Source organism: Trachurus trachurus (genome assembly GCF_905171665.1).
Source record: "Trachurus trachurus genome assembly, chromosome: 6".
NCBI classification, from domain to species: Eukaryota; Metazoa; Chordata; class Actinopteri; order Carangiformes; family Carangidae; genus Trachurus; species Trachurus trachurus.
The window spans coordinates 15,047,841-15,068,801 of NC_139897.1; the positions used below are offsets into that span (position 1 = coordinate 15,047,841).

At 42.7% G+C, this 20,961-nt stretch overlaps 1 protein-coding gene across 1 annotated transcript in view; it reads right to left on the reverse strand.

The window, feature by feature from the left end:
* Nucleotides 1-17,795, reverse strand: part of igf1ra (insulin-like growth factor 1a receptor) — a 78,330-nt gene extending 60,535 nt beyond the window's left edge. The window contains exons 1-2 of the mRNA XM_083973060.1: nucleotides 17,503-17,795; nucleotides 8,769-9,332 (exon numbers count right to left, since the gene is read on the reverse strand). Of these exons, the coding sequence (XP_083829186.1) occupies nucleotides 8,769-9,332; nucleotides 17,503-17,608 (670 nt within the window). The 5' untranslated portion in view covers nucleotides 17,609-17,795. The remainder of the gene's footprint in view (nucleotides 1-8,768; nucleotides 9,333-17,502) is intronic.
* Between the last annotated feature and the right edge of the window lie 3,166 nt (nucleotides 17,796-20,961).

The following is a 20,961-nucleotide window of genomic DNA, read 5'->3' on the forward strand; positions in this document are numbered from 1 at the left end:
TGAGCAGTAAGACCGTGTTTAACATGTTGAGTACATCCTCCTGAAGTTATACCTACAAAATCTACACAACACTGCGGGCAGTGATGTGCTGCTGTTGCCGAGCACAGGTTCAGGAATCTGTGGTGGTGGCCCAGTGAACAGAAAGTCAATCTGAGGCCGCCGGTGGCTCCGATTATTCCATCTTTAGTCTGGTGGTTGGTTGTGGGAGGGCAGGAATGAATGAGTCTGATCTATGTGAGTGCCATCTCTGTGGCACTCACACTGGCACGCTGCCTAAGCTTTGTACAAAATGGAGCAGAGCGCAGACGAGCAGCTCATGCCGGGTGGAAACAGCGGATGTATGGGCACTGAGTCATGGTGCTGAGTGCGCCCCCAGGAAAGCACCGGACTCTCAAGACTGGAATTTGAGCCCTTTTTTTTCTCTTTTCCCCTGCCTCCTGTCCCGATAACCGCAGGACTTTGATAAGCTTCAGAAAAGCCATTAAATATTTAAAAGCTTCCTTGTGTCTGCTGATGGATGTTGGTTAAACAAAAAAACGACTGACAGATGATCACATGATGTTGGCCCACCTTGGCGCACAACACCCTCAGATAAACACAAAATAGACCACATCCACATCAATATCATCACCACCATCAATTTCCCCCCTCCTCCTCGCTTCCAACAAACGGTCTCTGTGTGGCTCTGCACATGAAGCCTGCACACACGGCCTGTGCTGCGCATTTCCCCCCCTCTTTATCCCCTCACAACTGCAATGATTAAGCCAGCAGGAATCTCTACCTTATATACTTAAAGGGGCAGCCTCATTCCATACAACTTAACATACAAGCCTTATACCGAAAGTATCAATAAATCCAGCTCCCGGGCAGCACAGGGGAGCATAATCTTTGTACAGTTCGATCTTCCGACAACTAATCTTGACAACAAGAAGTATGAGCTATATCAGAAATCAATGTACCAAAGCCTCCGAGGGTAAAGGTGGATTTGCATTCTGTTTCCCCTCTGATTAATTTATATTGCCCTGTCAATAACTTTTTGATTAAATAAATTAGCATAGTGAGCCAGGAAAACATCAAACTGTGAAAAAAGAAATAAAAGCTAAATATTTGTTATTAGGTTAGTTGGCCTGTATTGTTGTTGTTGTTGTGAATTTTTCATTTATAGCTCATTTTTATATTTTTGAGTACAACAGTGTAAAGAAGTCAGAAAGTATTGAGACTTGTACAAATGGATGTTGGTTTTGTTGTTTTCAGTAGATCTGGTGACAGAAAGAGTCATTCCGACCATCCCGGGCGTAACTTTAAACCCTGGAAAACACGAAAACACGAAAACAGTAGAAAGAGCAGAAGTCTTTAACAGCTGCAGTGTGTGATTTTGTCTGGCCATCAGTTGCATCGTCAAGAAGGAACTGTTTGCCCCTGCTGTGAAGTGGGCACTAGGACCAGAGCTATCAAGTGGGTCTCTGGCAGGGAGGGAGTAAACATATTATCAAATGCAAAAGTCTCCTAGGGCGGTGGAGAGCTCTCCCCACTGCCAGGGCTCCAAAATGCTTTTTGCTCTGCCGAGTTTCTTGTGGGTTCAGTACAAGGACACACGGAACACAGACTGTCTGTGGCACAGGAGGACAGCAAGTCTCCTTACGTCAACTTTTACCTTACATCACTATAGCTCGGGCACTAAAATGAAAACTGACAACGCGCCACTTTCACCAGGCTTTTTTCCCCCTCCCAAAAAGCAAAGAGAGTTTCAGTACGCGGACATTTCGATTCATTAAAATTTCAAAGGCAGATAGATAGATAGGTAGATAGGTAGATAGATAGATAGATAGATAGATAGATAGATAGATAGATAGATAGATAGATAGATAGATAGATAGATAGATAGATAGATAGATAGATAGATGCCATAGGGAATTTTTTTCTGACAGTCCATCACAAATGACACACAACACACCATGTACACCACCAAAAACATAAGGCAGCATAGGCAGATTCGGGTTCTCGCATTTGTCAATCAATGTCAGGATGCAACAGCGAGGACATGATGTTCCTCAAAATCTTACAGTGTAAAAAGAGATATGGGTTGCAAAAAAAAACAACCTACACCGGGACGCAGAATGCCTGCGAGGCTTGAGCGTACCATAAGTTAATATTCTTATGGAGATGTGAGCTGTGTGAGGACAACAGAGGAAGAGAGTGTGTGCCTCCCGGTGGAGCTGTGCACACTAACCTGCCCTGAGAATGGGCTTTGAAACAGCAGCTTGCTTTCCTGCTCGTCTGCCTAATTGTAAAGCCTCTTGTCTATCTGGCTTTGGCTCGGCTCCAGGGTTAGAGGGCAGGCCTGTCTGCAGCAAACACAGAGACCTGAGGAAGCTATTTGAAGCAGGCCAAACACTTTTTAGTCACAGGACCGCCACCCCCCCTCTTTCCACCCCAAGACTCAAAGCAAATAGCATGCATGTCAAAGGATCCCGGGCCTGGCCAAACAAACTGGTTGGCTATGACCACTGTAGTGATGAGAGAATGCCTCCGACAAGTAAACAGTGGAGAGATATCTGACAGCCGGAGCTGTTAACGGCCCCTGATAAGCCCTGCAGGAAAGAGGGAGGTGAAAATAGAGGAGGAAACACCAGCAGAACAACTGACAAGGACAATCAGAGATGAGATCCAGGTTGAGGCTAAGTGGAGTAGAGAACGTGAGGGAGGAAGAAACGGACAGACAGGCGTGCATGAAGAGAGGAGAATATCAGAGAATTCACAAGGAAGAACGGGGGCGGTGGGATGAGGTGGGGTGGGGGGGGGCGTTCAACCCCTCAGAGCACCATCCGCTTTAGCAAGAGCTTGCCGTTGAGCTTGTATACTTGACATTTGTCTGACATTTCCCCTCAGTGCCCCTCCTCATGCGTCCAGCTCCTAAGTCAGGGCCTCGCTACGCATCGCTGCCCGCCACTAAAAAGCCCCGTGAACCTCTTCTCCAATCTGCACTTCCTTACACTGTCACGCCCACTCACTTCCATCCAGCCACAAATACTGCATTAACCTGGCTAACTGTGCCCAGCCAGCAATCATATTCATATATTATCCTCTAATACACCCCAAAACTGTTGTGGGAAACAGTATCTGATGAGTGGACACACATATGGAAAGAGTGTGTGTTTTTTTTGTTGTTGTTGCTCCATGGAGCACTAAAAGGCCCAGAGGCTACAGTATACTGTGCTAGGCAGACAGCACTCCCTCCTCATGTAGTGTAATTAAAGAGGAGACCGGGCCGTATTGACTAGAAAACCACTGCATGCCCTTGAAGGAACATCTGTACTGGAGAAAAACAAGGCAATTATGCAGAGGGGCGGAGGGAGGAGAGAGGAATCTTAAGCAGGAAGGAGAAAGAGGTAGACACATCAAGCCTTTAAAAAAAAAACAGACAAAAAAGACAGGGTGAGAAATGTTATCTGCTCGTGAAGCCATGGAAGACTTGCGCACATCACAGATTTGTTCTAGCTTCATTGTGTTCTATTATTGCTTCAGTAACTCCTCCTTTTCTTTTTCCCCACTGTGTAGCTCCCCGAGGCCTTTATCTGCAGCCTTGAGACCTCAAGGCCTTCTAGATGAATGCATTTACCCTGACCTCGGCCTGGGCCTCCGAGAGGAGTGAACTGGTTCAAACAATACTCCTGCTCCGGCTCTCAAATCCGTCATGCGAGAACAATGCCACAAAACGATACGTAGCATCCACTGTGGGGTGCGTCTTGAAGGTCACTGCAGACGATCGCACGTAGCGTTTTTGTAAATACGCACATTAGGGCTGGGCGATATGAGAAAAAATCCTATCACGATAATTTTTTTCATATCAGTCGATATCGATATATATCACGATATGACTCAAGTCACTGTTTTTGTCAAGCCTAAATGTTCCATCATACTCACAAGTGAGATTTGAAGATATCAGAAGGTTATTTCTGATTTAAATATTTATTTTTCATCAAAAATGTAACATTTCAGATGTAATGATGAATATATAAAAGCAATGAGTAGCCTAATAACAGTTTCAGATTAATAAAACTGGTATTATATAGCCTACAGTTAGTTTCAACCAAATAATTTGATTGGACAAGAGACATACATGAGTGCTGATAGCCTATACAGTACAACAGCACTGGGTCTTTTTACAGACATTATCACTCCACTGTTCAGGCGTTCTTTAACATTACATCAGACAGGAGTTAGGTCAGACTAGAGCCAGGCTCCCCAGGAGCTGCCCCATCTCTCTGCTGCCTGCTACAGTTATAAACGGACGTGAAAATTAAAACCCGGACCTGACGTGGCCCGTCTAATTAGCGATCATTCTCAGCCTAAACCCGGCGGAAAAAGGAAGAGAAATCGCTGCGGTTAGCGCTTGCTTCGCAAGTGGCCAGTGTTTAGGTCGGCACAGCTGAACAGGGTCGCTGTGGTGAGGAGCAGCAGCAGCAGCAGCAGCAGCAGAGCGGCCACGCCGTGACTGCGCTCCCTTTGATGTGTGAAGGCGGCCGGAGCTCGACCCGCTCCGACTGCCTGCTGTCTCCGTGGTTAAAGTTTAGTGTTGTTTACAGTACTATATTAGAGTTCCATAAATCGGGGTTAATGTAAACATGACGTACCACGTCTTTTCGCGGTCACTCGTCCTAGTTCTCCTCCATTTTTTCTTTCGAGGCAACACTCATTCTCTCTCTCTTTTTTACTGTCGATGCCCCGCTGCTGACGCCAGGCTGCAGCAGCCCAAACATTACCACGTGTTGTTGTGTACTGTCTTCCTGTGCCGTGTCAACCTAAGCTGGTTGGCTCAGCCATTGGTTCAGCGCGGCGCAACTCCCGTTTTCATTGGCTGTTTCAAAACATGAATGAATGAAACCTATCGACTTTCTATCGACCACGTTTCATATTGCTATTGAGTAAAGTTATATCGCGATATATATCGTTATCGTTTTATCGCCCAGCCCTACATCTACTGTTATGTTTTTTTGTAACAAAGGATCCATGTGGAGCCAATATTCATCTTTTCATTCCCACTGGTAATTGTATATGGATCACGTAATCAATAACAGTACGCGAGGAGCTCCGGCAGGTCAGAGTAAACACAGCCACAACAATAAACACCATAGCTATTCTATAGAGATGGACGTGGTCACTGGGGAAAGGACGCAAGCTTGATTTCCACTATTTGTTCTACGAGGGTCCTCAACCGGCCATGGGAGCTGTACACAGGTCTTCTATAGAAACGACCTGGACCCAAGAACATTTTCCCACCATTATTTCACAGATGGGGGGTGGGGGGGGGCTGATCTCATCCTGTTCTCCAAGCAAAACAAACATGTATCTGTACATCTTTTATTTACTCCTTTGGGTTACACAACAGTGTAGATTCAGACTCTAGAAAGAGGGGAAAAATACAAGTGGCCAGGCTCTCTCTAAAGTACCAGCGTGTTAATGGTCTATGCAAAATAAACAAATAAAAAAAGGCACCGCAACTAAGCCGCACCATTGACATCACATTTCACCTGCATGTAAACCACATCAGCATGCGCTATCAAAGCAAAGCCGCAAAAGAGTGAGAGGGGGGACCTGAGGGGTACAGACTGTCCTCTAGATAGCACAATGGATAACCGTGAACATCTCTCCTTTCAGCTTAGAGAGTAGAAGTCAGTTGTCTTCACAGAAGGAGCGAGCTAAGAGGAAATGTCACGTCCTGGTGCGTGCATGTGGGGGATGTTGTGAAAGTGACTGGCAAAAGAGGCATTGGTTATAGGTCAAGGAATGATGCGGCATACGAGCTCAAAGACATTGAGGCTAATCGTGCCGTTCCAGTCCCATTAAGTCAGCATGGTAGGTGGCTGAAAGTGCATGTGGCCAGATCCATCAACAAATCAAAGAAAAAGCAGCAGAGCAGAGGTTCCCTGGTGATGTGTCTGTCTGCCAGAAACCATCCTCTCTCCGTTCTCACCACAGTCCATCCAGCAGCTTACCGAGGAAAGCGCTGTTAGAAGGTTATCAAAGCGGCCAGGATGTTCTCTGTACAAATTGACACCTGGGGAGATCACCTCCTGCAGGACCAGCACTCTGTTGCTCTGAGATACGTTGCAGACACAGTTCATGACAGGCTTGTCGCTATTGTGAAGTGCAGAGACTCAACAGGTCAGTATTTTGTCAAGATGCTTTCAAAAGCTGCTGACAACCTGAAATCAGATTTAAAGCATTGGCATGCCACAGATGGTGCATCCAAATATGCAGTGTCACTACAATGGCTTCTGTGCCCTCGTGTCAACAGTCCCCAAATCAAGTGCATGGGATTCTGATTAGACTCAAAATGAAGGTGAGAGACCAGGGTCAGAGCGAGATCGACCTCATCACGGCATCCGGAAACGACAGTACAAAGTTAAACATTTGACATGTTTTATCATGTTTTGTTCTTAAATTATTAACGACTTCTGCATTCTTGTGACTGCATGAAAGAAGAAAAACGTCTGATTAACTGCAGAAAATTCCCTGTTTAAAAAAAAAGATAATTGTGGTTCACAAATCACAAACAGTTTATAAATGCAGAATTCAACCGTTTGCATATAAATGTAACAATATATACAGTATTTATGATGAAAATGTAATGTTTTATATTGAGTTGCACAAGACCAGGTGATCATGATGAAAACAAACACTCAGGTAAGCGTGTGTCGATCTATCAGGTCTTTGCTTAAGTATGAGGCATCACCTCTGTCCAGACATCTGTAAACAGCCGAGACGGGCAATGTGCCTGTCCACAGGATGGTTAGGATGACACACGAATGTCTGACAAACTTGTTGAGAAAGTGTCTCCGTCAAAGCCTCAGTGGACAAATTAGTACATGAGAAATTGCAGAAGCGGGATAAAGCAGCATTATTGGAAATGGAAGCCACATTGGCTCATTTAGAAACTGTCACAAGCCCAGAGAATACTTTGGAGATCACTGTGGATAATCCTATCATGGACACAGCCATTGAGACAATGCACAAAAGATTTCTGAGTCATTGCACCCTCTATTCTTCCAGACCCTAAAAACTTCTCCCCAGTGAGGTTCCCGCCACTTCCACAGTTGGCCTTTCAAGCTCTCAGTGAGCGTCTGTTGGAGTTGAACACAAATGAAACCGAGGAGATTTTGCAATGTGAATTAAACAGCTTTGCTCAACAGTGGGAAAGACTGAAAATGTCACCATTACGAAAGTATGAGACAAGAACGGTGGAGAATGAGAATGTGAGGGAGGTTGAAATCTGCTGTAATAAATAAAAACCTTTTCCTCCAACAAGTCGCCTGTTAGGGTGAAGTTTCAGCTCCACTCAAGGCTGAGTTTCTTTCACAGCACATATCTGGGTAGAATATGAGTTATGGCAGAATTCTGTAATATTTTTTATATAAAGACTTCGAAATTAAAGCATCCACAATGAGTTAAATCATTTTAGAGGTAATTGAGCTTAGGTATTTTGTATTTAAAGACATGTTAAAAGCCTCTTCCAAATTTTTGTGATATCTGTGTCAACTGTTGAGATAAAGCATTGTCTGTTATTTTCAAGCGTGGAGGGATTCAAACCTCTGTATGTGACCTTGCATGCAACCGTGAAAAATTATTCATGACCCTGGCCTCTGCAACCTTGCAGGAAAGTTAAAAATAAAGCACTGATAGCTGACGGAAACAAAGAGAAGCTTGATGTCTTGAAAAATAGCTGCACGGGGAGCAATACAGGCAAGAAAGGTGGCGCTTTAAAACAAGAAGACTAGTTGGATTTTACATCAGAAAGCAACAGAACAAGTCTACAAGAGGCCTCGGTGACAGTTCAGCTTAGTCTGTGTCAAACAGGCTGCAGGAGCATATCACAAAAGGCTTGAACTGCCATCTACAGTAGTTTTTGAAGAGGCATGAAACAGCTGATCCGGTTGTCCCAAATTCTAATCAAAAACCACGAGCTGTCTTTCACTGCATGAAAAAGCCTGGTTAAGATATGTAAAGTGGCAGCAAGCTGCTACACTCGCCTTGAGTGCTGTAGCAGCGACTTAGACAAACCAAACACAGGCGACAAATAGACATAACTGAATTAATTCAAACCTGCAGACTGAGAGGAATGTACATTTTAATATGTATAAATATATATATTTATATATAAATGACATGACCCTCCTCTGAACTGTTTTAAAAATGCATGACCCTACCGCGGGGCCGAAGTTAAACAAGGATGACCCTCCCCCAGATTCTTCAATATACCCCTTTTCATAAATTGCAAAAAGTCCCTAAGGCAAATATTTAACTGACATGGTCCAGACAGGTAGACTAGCTCATTTCTTGGCAGGGCAACTTTAACCTCAACTGAGTATGCCTTTCTAATACCTGGTGCTCTATATTGCAGCCATCCTTCACTCCACAAATAGCCTGATCTTAAGACAAGGTCTCTATAATGAACAGAGAGGAAATGTTTGCACTGGCCCGTGGACAATCCTACAGCCTGACGGAAATGAAGGAAAAACACTGCATAGATTCATGGGAGTTGTTCACTGGCGAAGAAATGCACAATTTCAGAATGTTTGTGAGACTGGAAACCACCTACCTAGATCAAAGTCACATCTGAATTTACTGTACTCATGTTGCACAAACACCGCTGCTATTAAGATTAAATTTATATGTAGTGGAGGGGGGGTCACATTTAGAGCACCACGGCTTCTTTCTTTTTTTTATGAAAGCATGAAATAAACATGACATAAAATTCTGAAAATTACCTTTTTGGCACTGGTTAGAGGTCCAGCAGCGGTAGTCGTACTTGTCATTGAAGGACGTCCTCTGACAAAGAGGGTTATCCTCCATGATCCCCGGACAGACATTGTCACACTCCTTTGCCTTCTTATTTCCATTGATAATGTTGTTGAATTCAGCATCCATAATAAGAGACCAGTCCACAGAGTCCAGGTAGCAGAGCTCAGGGTTCTTCTCGATCCTCATGGCCCCCCGGGTGATGTTCCTCAGGTTGCGCAGGCCGATGTCCTTCAGGCTGGTCATCTCGTAGATCACCAGGGCGTAGTTGTAGAAGAGGTTGCGCCCGCGGATGACGCTGAGGTTGGGAAAGAGCATGCTGAGGCTATCCAGGCCCGAGACGCGAAAAAGCAGCAGGTAGTCGGTGACGACGGTCAACTTGGGAAAGGTGAGCTGGCGGAAGGCCTCCTGGTGGACGTTGTTGGTCTTGTCGTTGATGAGGAGGATCTGCAGGTAGCCCTCCACCACCGTGCAGTTCTCCAGCCGCTTGAACTCACTGATGTCATTTCGGATGTCGATACTGGGACCACAAACTGGCAAAGACACAGAGAGACAGAAAAACATCACATGAAGAAACACGTCACCACCCCCCCCCAAAAAAAAAGCAACATGTACATGTACAAACCTCCATGTACGACATGGAGTATTACAGATTTTCTTTTGTATCATGGGAGTGTTTAGGAATTTACCAATGCTACATATAGATTAGCATGTAGATTACTTTTGCCAAACGATTTTAATTATAATAATCTTCCTGAAGCATATAATCCTGTTAGTCAAGATGGTGAGGCTGCTACTTTGCTGGCAACATGTCATACACACAAATAACACCGAGCAAGTGTGCAGTTAGGACACCGTGTTTCCACAATGAATAAAAGAAGATGATGTTTGTTCTGAGTGTTCTCTCAGGGCAGACTCTCTCTATTCTAACAAGGGAGAAAGATTATCATCTGGGTCATGTGAGGTGAGCCTGTTTTTAACGAAGAGGTGAATGGAAAAATCAAGCTTCATTCAACATGTCGGTACACCTTCTGTGTAAACTGTATCAGAAGTTAAGCCCTGTGTCTCTCAGGGAGAACGTTTTGTCTGTCACCTCAGATAACCCCGGTGTTTGACTAAGTTTGAATAAACCGTTCCTCTGCCTCTGTGCTTGGAAAACAATACTTGAAACCACAGTGCCTGGAGTGTCCACACGCACGCACGCACACTCTCTCTCTCTCTCTCTCTCTCTCTCTCTCTCTCTCTCTCTCTCTCTCACACACACACACACAAAGCAGCATTTACAAGAAACCCATTTATTTTTGATGACAATCAGCTCCCCTCTAATTGTGCCTATCATTTACTACATGTGGGAATTAACGGTATTTGATAATCCCATGATGTGATTGCGCTCTAACGCAGCCACTGGTTCCACAACACTTTTTTTTAATTCGATCCACCTTCACAGACAGTGCAAACGAGCTCTGTGCTATTCTCACTTTAAACCGATGGATATTTTTATTAATGCCATTAAAATGTGGAGACTGTTACAATACATACAGTTGAACTGTTGGTTTGTTTGGTCACATTCCACTTGTAGTGGTCGACATTTGAGATTTCATTTCAGTCATTAATCTATTACTTTTATTAAACTATTTAGATTACTTATTTTAATATTTTAGTGATTTCAACCATTATCCATCACTAGTAATTATAATGTCTCTATTACTTAAAGCATTTCATTATTTATCCATGACCTCTATTTACTGTTGACCATTCATCAAACAATTAGATATTTCACAGTTTCATTACCTTTATCTAACAACTGCAAACATTTCAACATGACAATTAACTTCTTTCAACCATCTATGCACTTCACACTATTTCATCCATCATTCATGACTTACTGACTGTGATCAATTTCCCACCATCCACTACATGGGTTAGGGTTACTTACTATATTAACTATAGTTTAGCTATCTGTTTTACCCATTAACCTATAACAAACGTTACAGTTCAAACATCCAGCAGCTTTTTAGAGCTGCCTACTAACTTGCCAACAGGTTTTTATGCACTCATGTCTTTACAATCATCGCATTGTCTTGTACAAATGTTTCAGCTGATTCAACATGCAGATTTCTATTTTGAAATAAAAATTTTGTTCATTTAAAATCACTTGAGCTTCTCAACAATCTTTCCACATAGCTCCAAGCAACTGGGACACAAGCAGCCCCGGTCTGCAACTGCTCTAACATCATCACTGCCAAAAAGCTGAAAACTCTAAACTCTAAAAACCACTAAACCGCTCCAATGCATTGTGTTAAACAGTCATGAAACAATGAGAGTTTTATGTAATGATAGAATTGACAGTTATTGCCACAAGGAGGCTGCATATGTTTTGGACCGTCTAAAAGAAGGTTCAACAGTCAGCACAGGAAATGCCTTGACATACTGTATAAGCTCCTTGGTTAAACCTGTTATGTTCCTACAGAGGCTTAGGATGTCATAGCAGTGTCACAGCGCCTGTCCAATGAGACAAACAGGCATGTTTTCAATAAGTCTTCGATCCCTGTCAAAACACGGTCTAACCACGACTAGTGGATAAAGCAAGGACCTAAACTGTGTCTCATCCTAAAATAAACACTGTGCCACCAGATTGTTCTTTTATAGGAAAACGGCTAGAGAAGTCACGCAAAAAGAATAAATGCGATCTTTCCTTGTATGTTCAACCATGGGATGTGCGTGTGCACTGAAAGTGTCCCTGTGAGTAAATTAACTCCACTTCAGTAGAGACAAAAAAAAGGCCATGTTCGACGTTCTTTGTTCAAACTAGTCTGCCAAAAATAGAAGCCACATTGTTTATGGGGATGAATGGGCTATATTTGCTCCTGTTTCACTTCACCAAAATTAGAACGGAAACGATTACTCCAGAAAGAAAATAGTATTTGCTTTGTCCAATCAACACCAATGCCCCTGGGATCCACTTGTGAGCCATCAAGCTGCATGTCTTCTTTGTTTCATTGAGAATTTTCTTCCAGCTTCTCCAGCAGCCGGAGAGAAAGGGAGGAGGGGTGGAGCCACTCAAATACAAGGACTAATTTGTTTGTCAGTAAAGAGAAACTCTAGGCCCCACTTCCTGATGAGGGCATTAATAAAATCAGGGGGTGTCTGGCCAGAGAATGGAAAGGGGTTGAGGGCGAGGGTGGGGGTGGGGGGTGGGGACAGCAAAGAGATACTGTGGCGACAGACAGATAAGGTTTCTGCCATGCATTCCTATCAGCGCCATGCTGCTGGTGTAAAACCGTGACAAACAGAAAACGCTAAATGCATGCAAATGCATTTTAGAGCATTATAAATGCCGAGCAGATATTCCACTGTGTTTTATCACAAGCTGAAATTGATTTCTGCTTGCATAATGCTGGAAAAGAAAGAAGAATAGAGAGAAAGGAATGACGAATGAAAGGAAAAACCTCCTCTTTGTGATTCCCTTGTTCTACTCATTAGGCATGTTAAGTACCAGGAATTCCAATCATTTCCTTGGTAAAGGATTGAGTAGGATGTTGCCTCAAACTAAGCCCCCGGGTTTCTCCGATTCCTGCCAGTCTATCCATTTGTTGTGAAGATAACAATGCGCAAATACAATTTAGATACCGAAGCCTTTATTCATCATTATATAAAGAAGAAGTGGAGAAAACACAGAACATTAAAGCACTGATAATAATGACCTCGGAGAGATGTGGACATTCAAGAGCCAGTGTCCACAGAGACAGATAAGCCTGCATGCATGTGTCTGTCTCTCCCTGCTGTCTCTCTTTGCTCTTCACACTGCTGAGTAAACACACGTATCTCCACAGCGTAATGGGATCCATTGGCTCATGTTTATAATTGATAAACCTTGCCCTAGCGCTCTGTGGAAATGTCATCACACAAACACATGCGCACACCTGTGCAAGCACGCATGCACAAACACAGTCAAACATGACCCTGTGTAAGTCAGTCAAATTAAGCCTGAAGCTCATGAACACTCTTTATCTTGACCTCACTTAAAAATCTGATATAGATTTAGTAAACAAACCTTCTATGTAAATAAACTTAATCTCAGTTTTGGCTGACAGGAATATGAGATTGAAATCTGGAACCTCAGGCCAAATGTTTTTTGCTTTTCCAGATATCCACCTGAAGATTCTTCCCTCCAATGTTTAGGATAAAGTTAATTTTTTTAGGTCATTAAACAGACCCCAGCTGGTACTGAGTTGTGAGTCCACAACAAGCAAATAGCCATTTCAGACTCAAATAATCAATAGTAATAATATAAAAAGAAAAAGATCAACAAATGATCTCAACACAGGGTTTGATGTCATTCTTCTAGAAACTTATGTGATTCTCATTTGATACAGGTGTCAACAGATTTGTTATTATTTTGTTTATTTTATTTAACTGGTTTTGTAATTGAAATTCGCATTTCAATATATATTTTTTTTTAAAAGGGAGAACAATCTAATCTAATAGAAGTTTTATGTTTACAATTGGTGTGAAATATTCAGACATTAAACAGCTTTAGTGTCAAAATTTTTCCACTAATGTCCAGCTAGTGAGAGCAGCGAGGGAGCTGGTCACTGTGCGGTCATATCCCCTCACACCTGCCACATCAACTGGCTCTAATCCCCAGCATACTGGAAGTCATCTGACCAGCGGTCTGGTGGGCCACTTCCCCTCAGTGGTCCTTACTTCAAACACTGTGGCTCAGATATCACCAAAACCTTAAACAGTAACACTACACTCCCCATCATAACAACCCTTACAAAGACTCCCCCTTCTCCCCTCCTACGATAAGGGGAGGTGGCAGGAGGAAACACACTCTGTGTTTACATGCACACTATTACCTGATGACTTTAAAGATCAAACGTGACATTTAACGTGTGTGTTTTTAATCAAGCACAGTGGAAAACCGCATACACATCGACCTTACTCTGATGCCTTGGACAAACCTGCTGCTCTTTACGACCACTTATTTCTGTAGCCTACACATCTGTCCTCTCTGATCGCACGCATGTACAACAAACCCCTTTCAGCAACCATTACTAACTGTTTTTCTTTACTGCAATAAATATGATTCCCAATATGATAAACATCATGCATTCTGCAAACTCTCCGCTGATGAATTCTCTCCTCAGGACCAATAAACATTCAGTTCTTGATGAACAGCTTTCAACTGATACAGCGAGTGGCTGCCATCCATTAGAAGAGCTAACATTCGCAATCATCTCACAAATTGTACAATACTCCATGGGCCATTAAAACCAGCAGCCCATGATGATGTATTTGCGGTTGGCCAGAGACTGCGTTTGAGCAAATCCAATGACGGGCCACTTGAAATAAAGTGTTTAATTAAGCATTGTAAACCTCAGCTGGCAGCCTGGAGGAGCTGTGGGACAGCTTTTGACTGCACTCTCTCACAAACTAGCCCAGTGACACACTTTCACATCCTCACACAGGGGCACGCCACTGACTCGGGGTTGTCACGCCGAGTCCTGCTGCAGTATACACGCAGGGAGAGAGCAGCACAATAAACTCACACGCAGGCACACACACACACACACACACACACTTGCTCGCGAACAATTCTTTTTTCTTTCTTTTTTCAAAAGGGCCATGAACGGTCGCTACACTTTCTCGCCAGGGGTTAGACAAGGCATTCCTGCGTCCAGCCAAGCCAGGAGTGGGGGGAAGGGAAGGGAAGGGAAGACACGGTGGAGGGAGAGCAGGAGAGAGGCAATGGAGGAGGAGGGGGGGGGGGGGGGGTGAAAGCAACCATGTAGCCCCAGTCACAAGATGGAGTGGGGCACCTTGGAGTAGAGTGACAGCAGTCATATCTAAGCCACTTGCCCCGTCACGACAAGGAGAGTTGTACTTGCGACATGCCATACCCCAAAGGGAGAGATAGAGGGGGGAGCCTGTCAAACACAATGCTCGCTGACATTTGATTATTTATGCCGCCATTCAAGTTTTCCAGAGCAACATGTCCTTTCATAAATAACTGAGCAGGGAGACTAGCGTGTCCTCATGGAACGGGACAGAGGGTGTCTGTACTCGCACAACCCCTGCGCCAATGTTGTTGGTGACACATCTATTTATAGGTCTAATAGTAGTGGCGCCAAGTGAAGTTAAGCGCATCGGTCTATACAGGAGACCGCTCCGTGTGAACAGCAAAAGCCAATAAAACAGTTCACAAACTCTCCACTCTTCCAATCAACAAAACCAAGTCTGTTTCTCTTGCAAGTGTATTTTTGCACATTCTATTTCCAAACACCAAGTCTCTATCTCCCTCGCACTCTCTCTCCCTTTTAGAGACTTGTTTGCTGCATACTTGGAAGCCATGGCATGGAAAGTTTACTGTGGTGAGAGTTAAAAGGGAGCTCAATTACATTTTATTGGTGTGGACAGATTATCAAAACGAACAGAGCAGAAAAGTTTTCAACCCCTAATGGAGCTCTTGGATATCTGTGATTTTCCACTAAAGTGATGATAGAAGCTGGAAATTCTGACCCTATATGCCGTCCAGTGAAGTAAACATCATCCACAAGTGATAAACTGGTGAACCTCATCCTTCTCTTGATATCCAACAGCAGTCATTGTCTGAGCTCTTTGTGCTGGATGGCCTCATGTATTATACACCACAGAGCATCAAGATCTGAGAGCAACCACTTGTCTCCCAGCCCCCAGCTGCGCTCATGGGTGTTTCACTGAGCTAAGATGGGTGCAAAGAAACACACGCACACACACACCCACACATCGGCTGTGGTCGGACCACTGGTCAATAGGAATGAATTACGTTTTTTTTTTCTTCTTCTTCTATTTGGATGCTAATGGAGGTCAGTCTACACGTCTCCTTCCCATGTCAAGTTGTCTCTAGCATCCCACATATCCTCTCTGGAAAAGGGGAAATTAGTATAACAGAGGTGACGTAAACGACAAACACACACACACTCATACACAAGAGGAATCGAGCCACGCCACCCACATCACGCAGGCACACAATCGCACACTGTGAGCTCAAGGTGGAGTGATGCACCTCGTCCTGAACTTGAATGGCATGGTAAATGAGCAACTTTGGGTGTGTGTGACTTGAAAACATAAAACATCTTCAAAAGAGTCGTGACTTTGACACAAATGTTAAAGCGTAAATGTTACAATTATCGACAGAAATGCAACCAAAAGCACAATTTGAACTGAAACTCAACTTGAGTAAATCACATCCTCATCCCTGTTTAAACACAGAAACTTCACTATTTTTTTTAACTACATATATTTAATAATTAATTAAAAATAAATAAATCAGATCTTGCTAAATCATCTCCTTAGTTGAGTTGCTGTTGGCCTGAAGTTTTTGAAAGACAAATTAGATTTCATCGTTATCATCGGGTTATTCAGAGAGTTTCCACTGAAAAGTTTCACATCAATGACAGAAATTATTCTGAAGCTTGTAAATAATATCGAATTAATAAGAGGAGAGGAAACCCTCAGTGATCCCCAGTCTATTCTAGCACCCGCTGCTCTTTTATTTACTCTTTTGGATTAGATATGACTGGTTCCCTTTAGATAAGGGAAACTTTTAAATGCTCTTTAAGGCATTCATGAGCCCATTCTAAATTTGAAATGATAAAACCAAACATAATTATAATGTAAACACTCTGAAAGTGAAAAAAAACTGTAGGGGAAACCCTGAGAAATGATTAGGCTACTACAAGCTTCATTTTAAGGTCACTTATTGAATTAAATACTGAGAGAAAAGTGAAAGATAGAAGATAAAACTTTGAAATTTGGAAAAACAAACACTTTGACCAAATCACCTGTGTGTGTGTGTTTTCTTTTTTCCAGCAGGTTTATTATGTAGCCTATATATGCCCTTTAATACACATATGCTATTTTAAAATACTAACCAGACAAAACTTTTTATTATTACTATTTCTTCTGCATCATTTCTATTGTTTCATTAGTGATTTAAGATGATGGTGTGGGTCTGCATTTTAAGTTTTGCCTTAATTAACATTACATCTGAATATAGATTATTATAATGTAATTAGGGATAAAACGCCTCACAGATTATTTGTCTTTCGTTATTTATATATAATAACCGACTACTGCATATTATTTGCCCTCTTTTATGATATGGCGGCATGGTGTTTTAAGAATCAGAGGTTTATCTGATTTAGGTGGTTCATGCGCAGCGACGCCACACTACGAAATGCAAAATGGCCACATGGTCGTAGTAACCTTCAGCTTCGGTCCCTGGATTCATCCTCTGCTTTCTGGATGTCTGCTGTTCAGATTACGGCGACATGTGCCTCGTATCTTTCCCCTGTGTCTAAATAAAACAGCACCGCTTTACTAGATGAGGGGATATTGTTTAGAATAAAGTAGAGTTCAGGTTAAGTCGCGGCTGCTATAGACCACATGGTCTTCTCCAGCTAATGTAAGTAACAGGCACACGTCGGTGAGCTGTAAGTCATCCAGGTCTGTCCTATTGAACCCCCTCCAATACACCAGGTATTCCCCATAATAACATTTTTAAAAACATTTTCACATCATTCACCACCGGTCAGCAAAAGACTCATTCTCAATAGCTTAAAACTGGGCAATAAAAACACTCTATATGAAGGCCTTCCCCATATTTAACCAATAAACTATAACAAAATATTATTATATAAGATATAGGCTACTTACTCTCTCCATATGTGGACCACATGCAGATAGTGGAGACAGACAGCATCAAACCCCAAAACAAGGTCGGGCTACCCATCGGTGAGTCAGATCTCATGTTCCTGAACATTATTCTCCTCTCAAAAATAAAAAAAAATAAATACAAATAAAAAAAACAGGGACGAAACTTAAATAAAACAATAAGGTCCTAAAAACACCAGCCAGTAAAAAGAGACTTAATAGGATGAAAAAATGGGGACGAATGTATGTGTCTGTATCCCACAAGGCTACTCTGTGGTAGCCTGCAAATGCGTGACTGCTCCTCGACCAGGATTTAAAAAAAATAAAAATAAAAAACAAAATAAATGTTTAGATATTGTTATAGCTAGGAATTTCTTTGAAAAAATTAAAATACAAAAACAATCTGCTATTTTTGCCAATCACAGGATACTTTGACGTCGGCTGGTATGGCACACATGCCAGTGATTTCACTGGATAAATGATGGTAATCCCCATCTTCAGTCTCCATCTCTTGGAAAACAGCAGTGCGCGTGCAGTGCGATCAGGCCTGGAAATAACAACGAAAATATCAGACTAAATGTTATTATTAGTCGCCTCCGCCACCATAATAAATTAAGCCAAGAATCCCCCGGGTCAATGGCTGTGTATGAGGGCAGGAGTAGGAGGAGGGGGCACAAAACACGTCCAGATCCACAGGGGTGGTGGCTGGGAGGTTGAAAATGAATGAAAAACCTTTTCTTTTTTTTAATAGCCTATGCCATTCAGTCAGCACAGGCTCTCGATCCCCGACGAGCAGCCCTGGCCCACAGACAGAAGTCGTTTTTTAAACCAATTTTCCAGCTCCTCGGGTCGGACTTATCTCCGCCGTCGGTCGGGATTTGCAGCTGAAAGAAAATACCAGACTTGTGCCACGCAAGAGAATGGGTCTCCAGCTCTCCAAGCTAGACGACCTCGGCTAGGGTGGGAGGGAGAATATGTCCAAGGAGTTGCCCTAGAAGAGTGTTTCTTGTTTTTTTTTTTGCCTTTATCCTCGCAAAAGAAGGAGAGAAAACTCCCGGTGCGCGTATATCCAGAGGCTGAAATGGTCCGGCTCGCCCTCGGTTACAGCAGGCTGTGGGTCTCCGCTCCTCCGTGGAATCTCTGCTGTAAACAAGAGTCGGCTTCTCTCACAGAAACACATAGTGCTACAGATAAGGTGGCCGGCGGCGGAGTGGAAAATCCGGAGTGGATTCAGGTCCACGGATTGTCAAAAAAGAAAAAAAAAGAAAAGAAAAGAGAAAAAAAACACGCACACACACACCACAGCCCAAACAGGACCGCACACACCCTCAGCTGTGTGCGTGTATGTGTGTGTTAAAAGCTATAGCTATAGCTTTAGTGTAGCTTTATAAGGCTTTTTTTTATGGGGACCCCTCTATGTCTGGAGCAAAGATGTTCTTTATTAATTTCTTAGTGAAAGAGTCTGTAAAGTTGATCACAGTTTTGTCTGTAGGCCTATATGTTAGGTCATATAGGGTTACATCTGAGGTTCCTGACAGACATGCTCCTATGAAGGGCCACAACACCACCTGCTGCTACATCACATTTGACACACCTGGCATGTTTACATTTACAATTTGTGAGTGACAATTCAATATTTCTTAGTGAAAGAGTCTGTAAAGTTGATCACAGTTTTGTCTGTAGCCCTAGGCCTATATGTTAGGTCATATAGGGTTACAGCTGGTTCCTCAATAGACAGACATGATCCCAGATTCCCAATGAAGGGCCACAACACCACCTGCTGCTACATCACATTTGACACAACTGTTTGTTTACATGTGAGTGACAATTCAAAATGTCTTAGTGAAAGAGTCTGTAAAGTTGATCACAGTTTTGTCTGTAGGCCTATATGTTAGGTCATATAGGATTACAGCTGGTTCCTCAATGTGACAGACAGGATCCTATGAAGGGCCACAACACCACCTGCTGCTACAGTACATCACATTTGACACAACTGGCATGTTTACATTTACAATTTGTGAGTAACAATTCAAAATGTCTTAGTGAAAGAGTCTGTAAAGTTGATCACAGTTGTATATATGTTAGGTCATATAGGGTTACATCTATTCTAGAGGTTCCTCAATGTGACAGACATGATCACAACACCACCTGCTGCTACGACTGGCATGTTTACGCTTACAATTTGTGAGTGACAATCGTTTGTCCACCAGATTTGATATGTTAAAGCAGAAGTAAGCGGAATATTTGTGTTAATATAAGTCTTAAATAGTTATATCTTCCGACGGCAATCACTTACATAGAGTGTTTGGTCCGAAACACGGGTCTGTCAGTCACTCTGCTCTGCTGTAAGCCGAGGAGAAAACGTCTTGTATACTTCCTTGTATCCTACAAGCTTTATCTAATGAGGAGAGAGAACGGCATGAAGGGCTGTGTGTGCAGCCAAGGGATGCGCGTGAATGTGGTGACGTAGGGACGAGGACCAATAGATCCATGACGAGGGCGGGGGCTGCTAACTAACGAAGTTAGCCAAAACGACCGGATCGCTTACTTATGCTTTAAGTAAAGTGCGACCCTGAAGGCACCATATTTACAATGGGGCTAACTGGAGTGGTCAGGTTTTGGGTAAACTTTGTTAAATCCTCTTGTGAGCTAAGATCTTGCAGAGGGGGCCGTGTCATTTTGATATTTTAGTTTAGTTTACAGACACACAATCTTTACACAGTGATATACAAACCTGCGTGTATCACTGCTATTTTGTATAATATTTGGTTTCTGGTGTTGGCCAGTGCAGTGCCCTCAGAAATGTTGAAAACTTTGAAACATTACAGGCTCCAGCGAGTGAGGACAGAGGTATTTCACACTGTTACACCCTGGCCTCTGTAGCAAGTTATTGTTGAGGTAAAATAAAACATCCATGAACGCGTGATCTATGATAAGTTTCTTCCAAGGCCATTCGGTCTTGACTGAATGACCTTGTGTTTGAGAGAGAACATGATTACATTGTTTGCAATGAATGTGAGAGTTTCTTGCTAAAAGAAAAGAATGTGGGGACTTGTCACTTGATAGTATCTCAAATGAGCTTGTTGAAAACGTATTTTGTCAGACAGAAAATATTCAATAACAATTCAGTTTGGACTGGATTGTATATTATATAGAGATTTTATAGATACCAAGTTAAGGAGGGACGAAACAAACATATTGCATGCCTTGATTTAATGAAGATGATTAAAGTAAGTGAAAGTAAAATAACATTGTTGTCTACTTCAGGGAAGTAAAATCAGCCCTGACATGATCTTAAATTTAGGACTTTCACAGTTGCAAAGACATAGTGAAAGGTAGTAGTGGTTCATTACTGGTTTTAATTTAATGGCAAATTTAACAATACATGGGAATGTGCTATTCAAATCACAAACTATTTATAAAGTTTCTGCTGTGTGTTGTGGAGAATAATAAATAAATAAA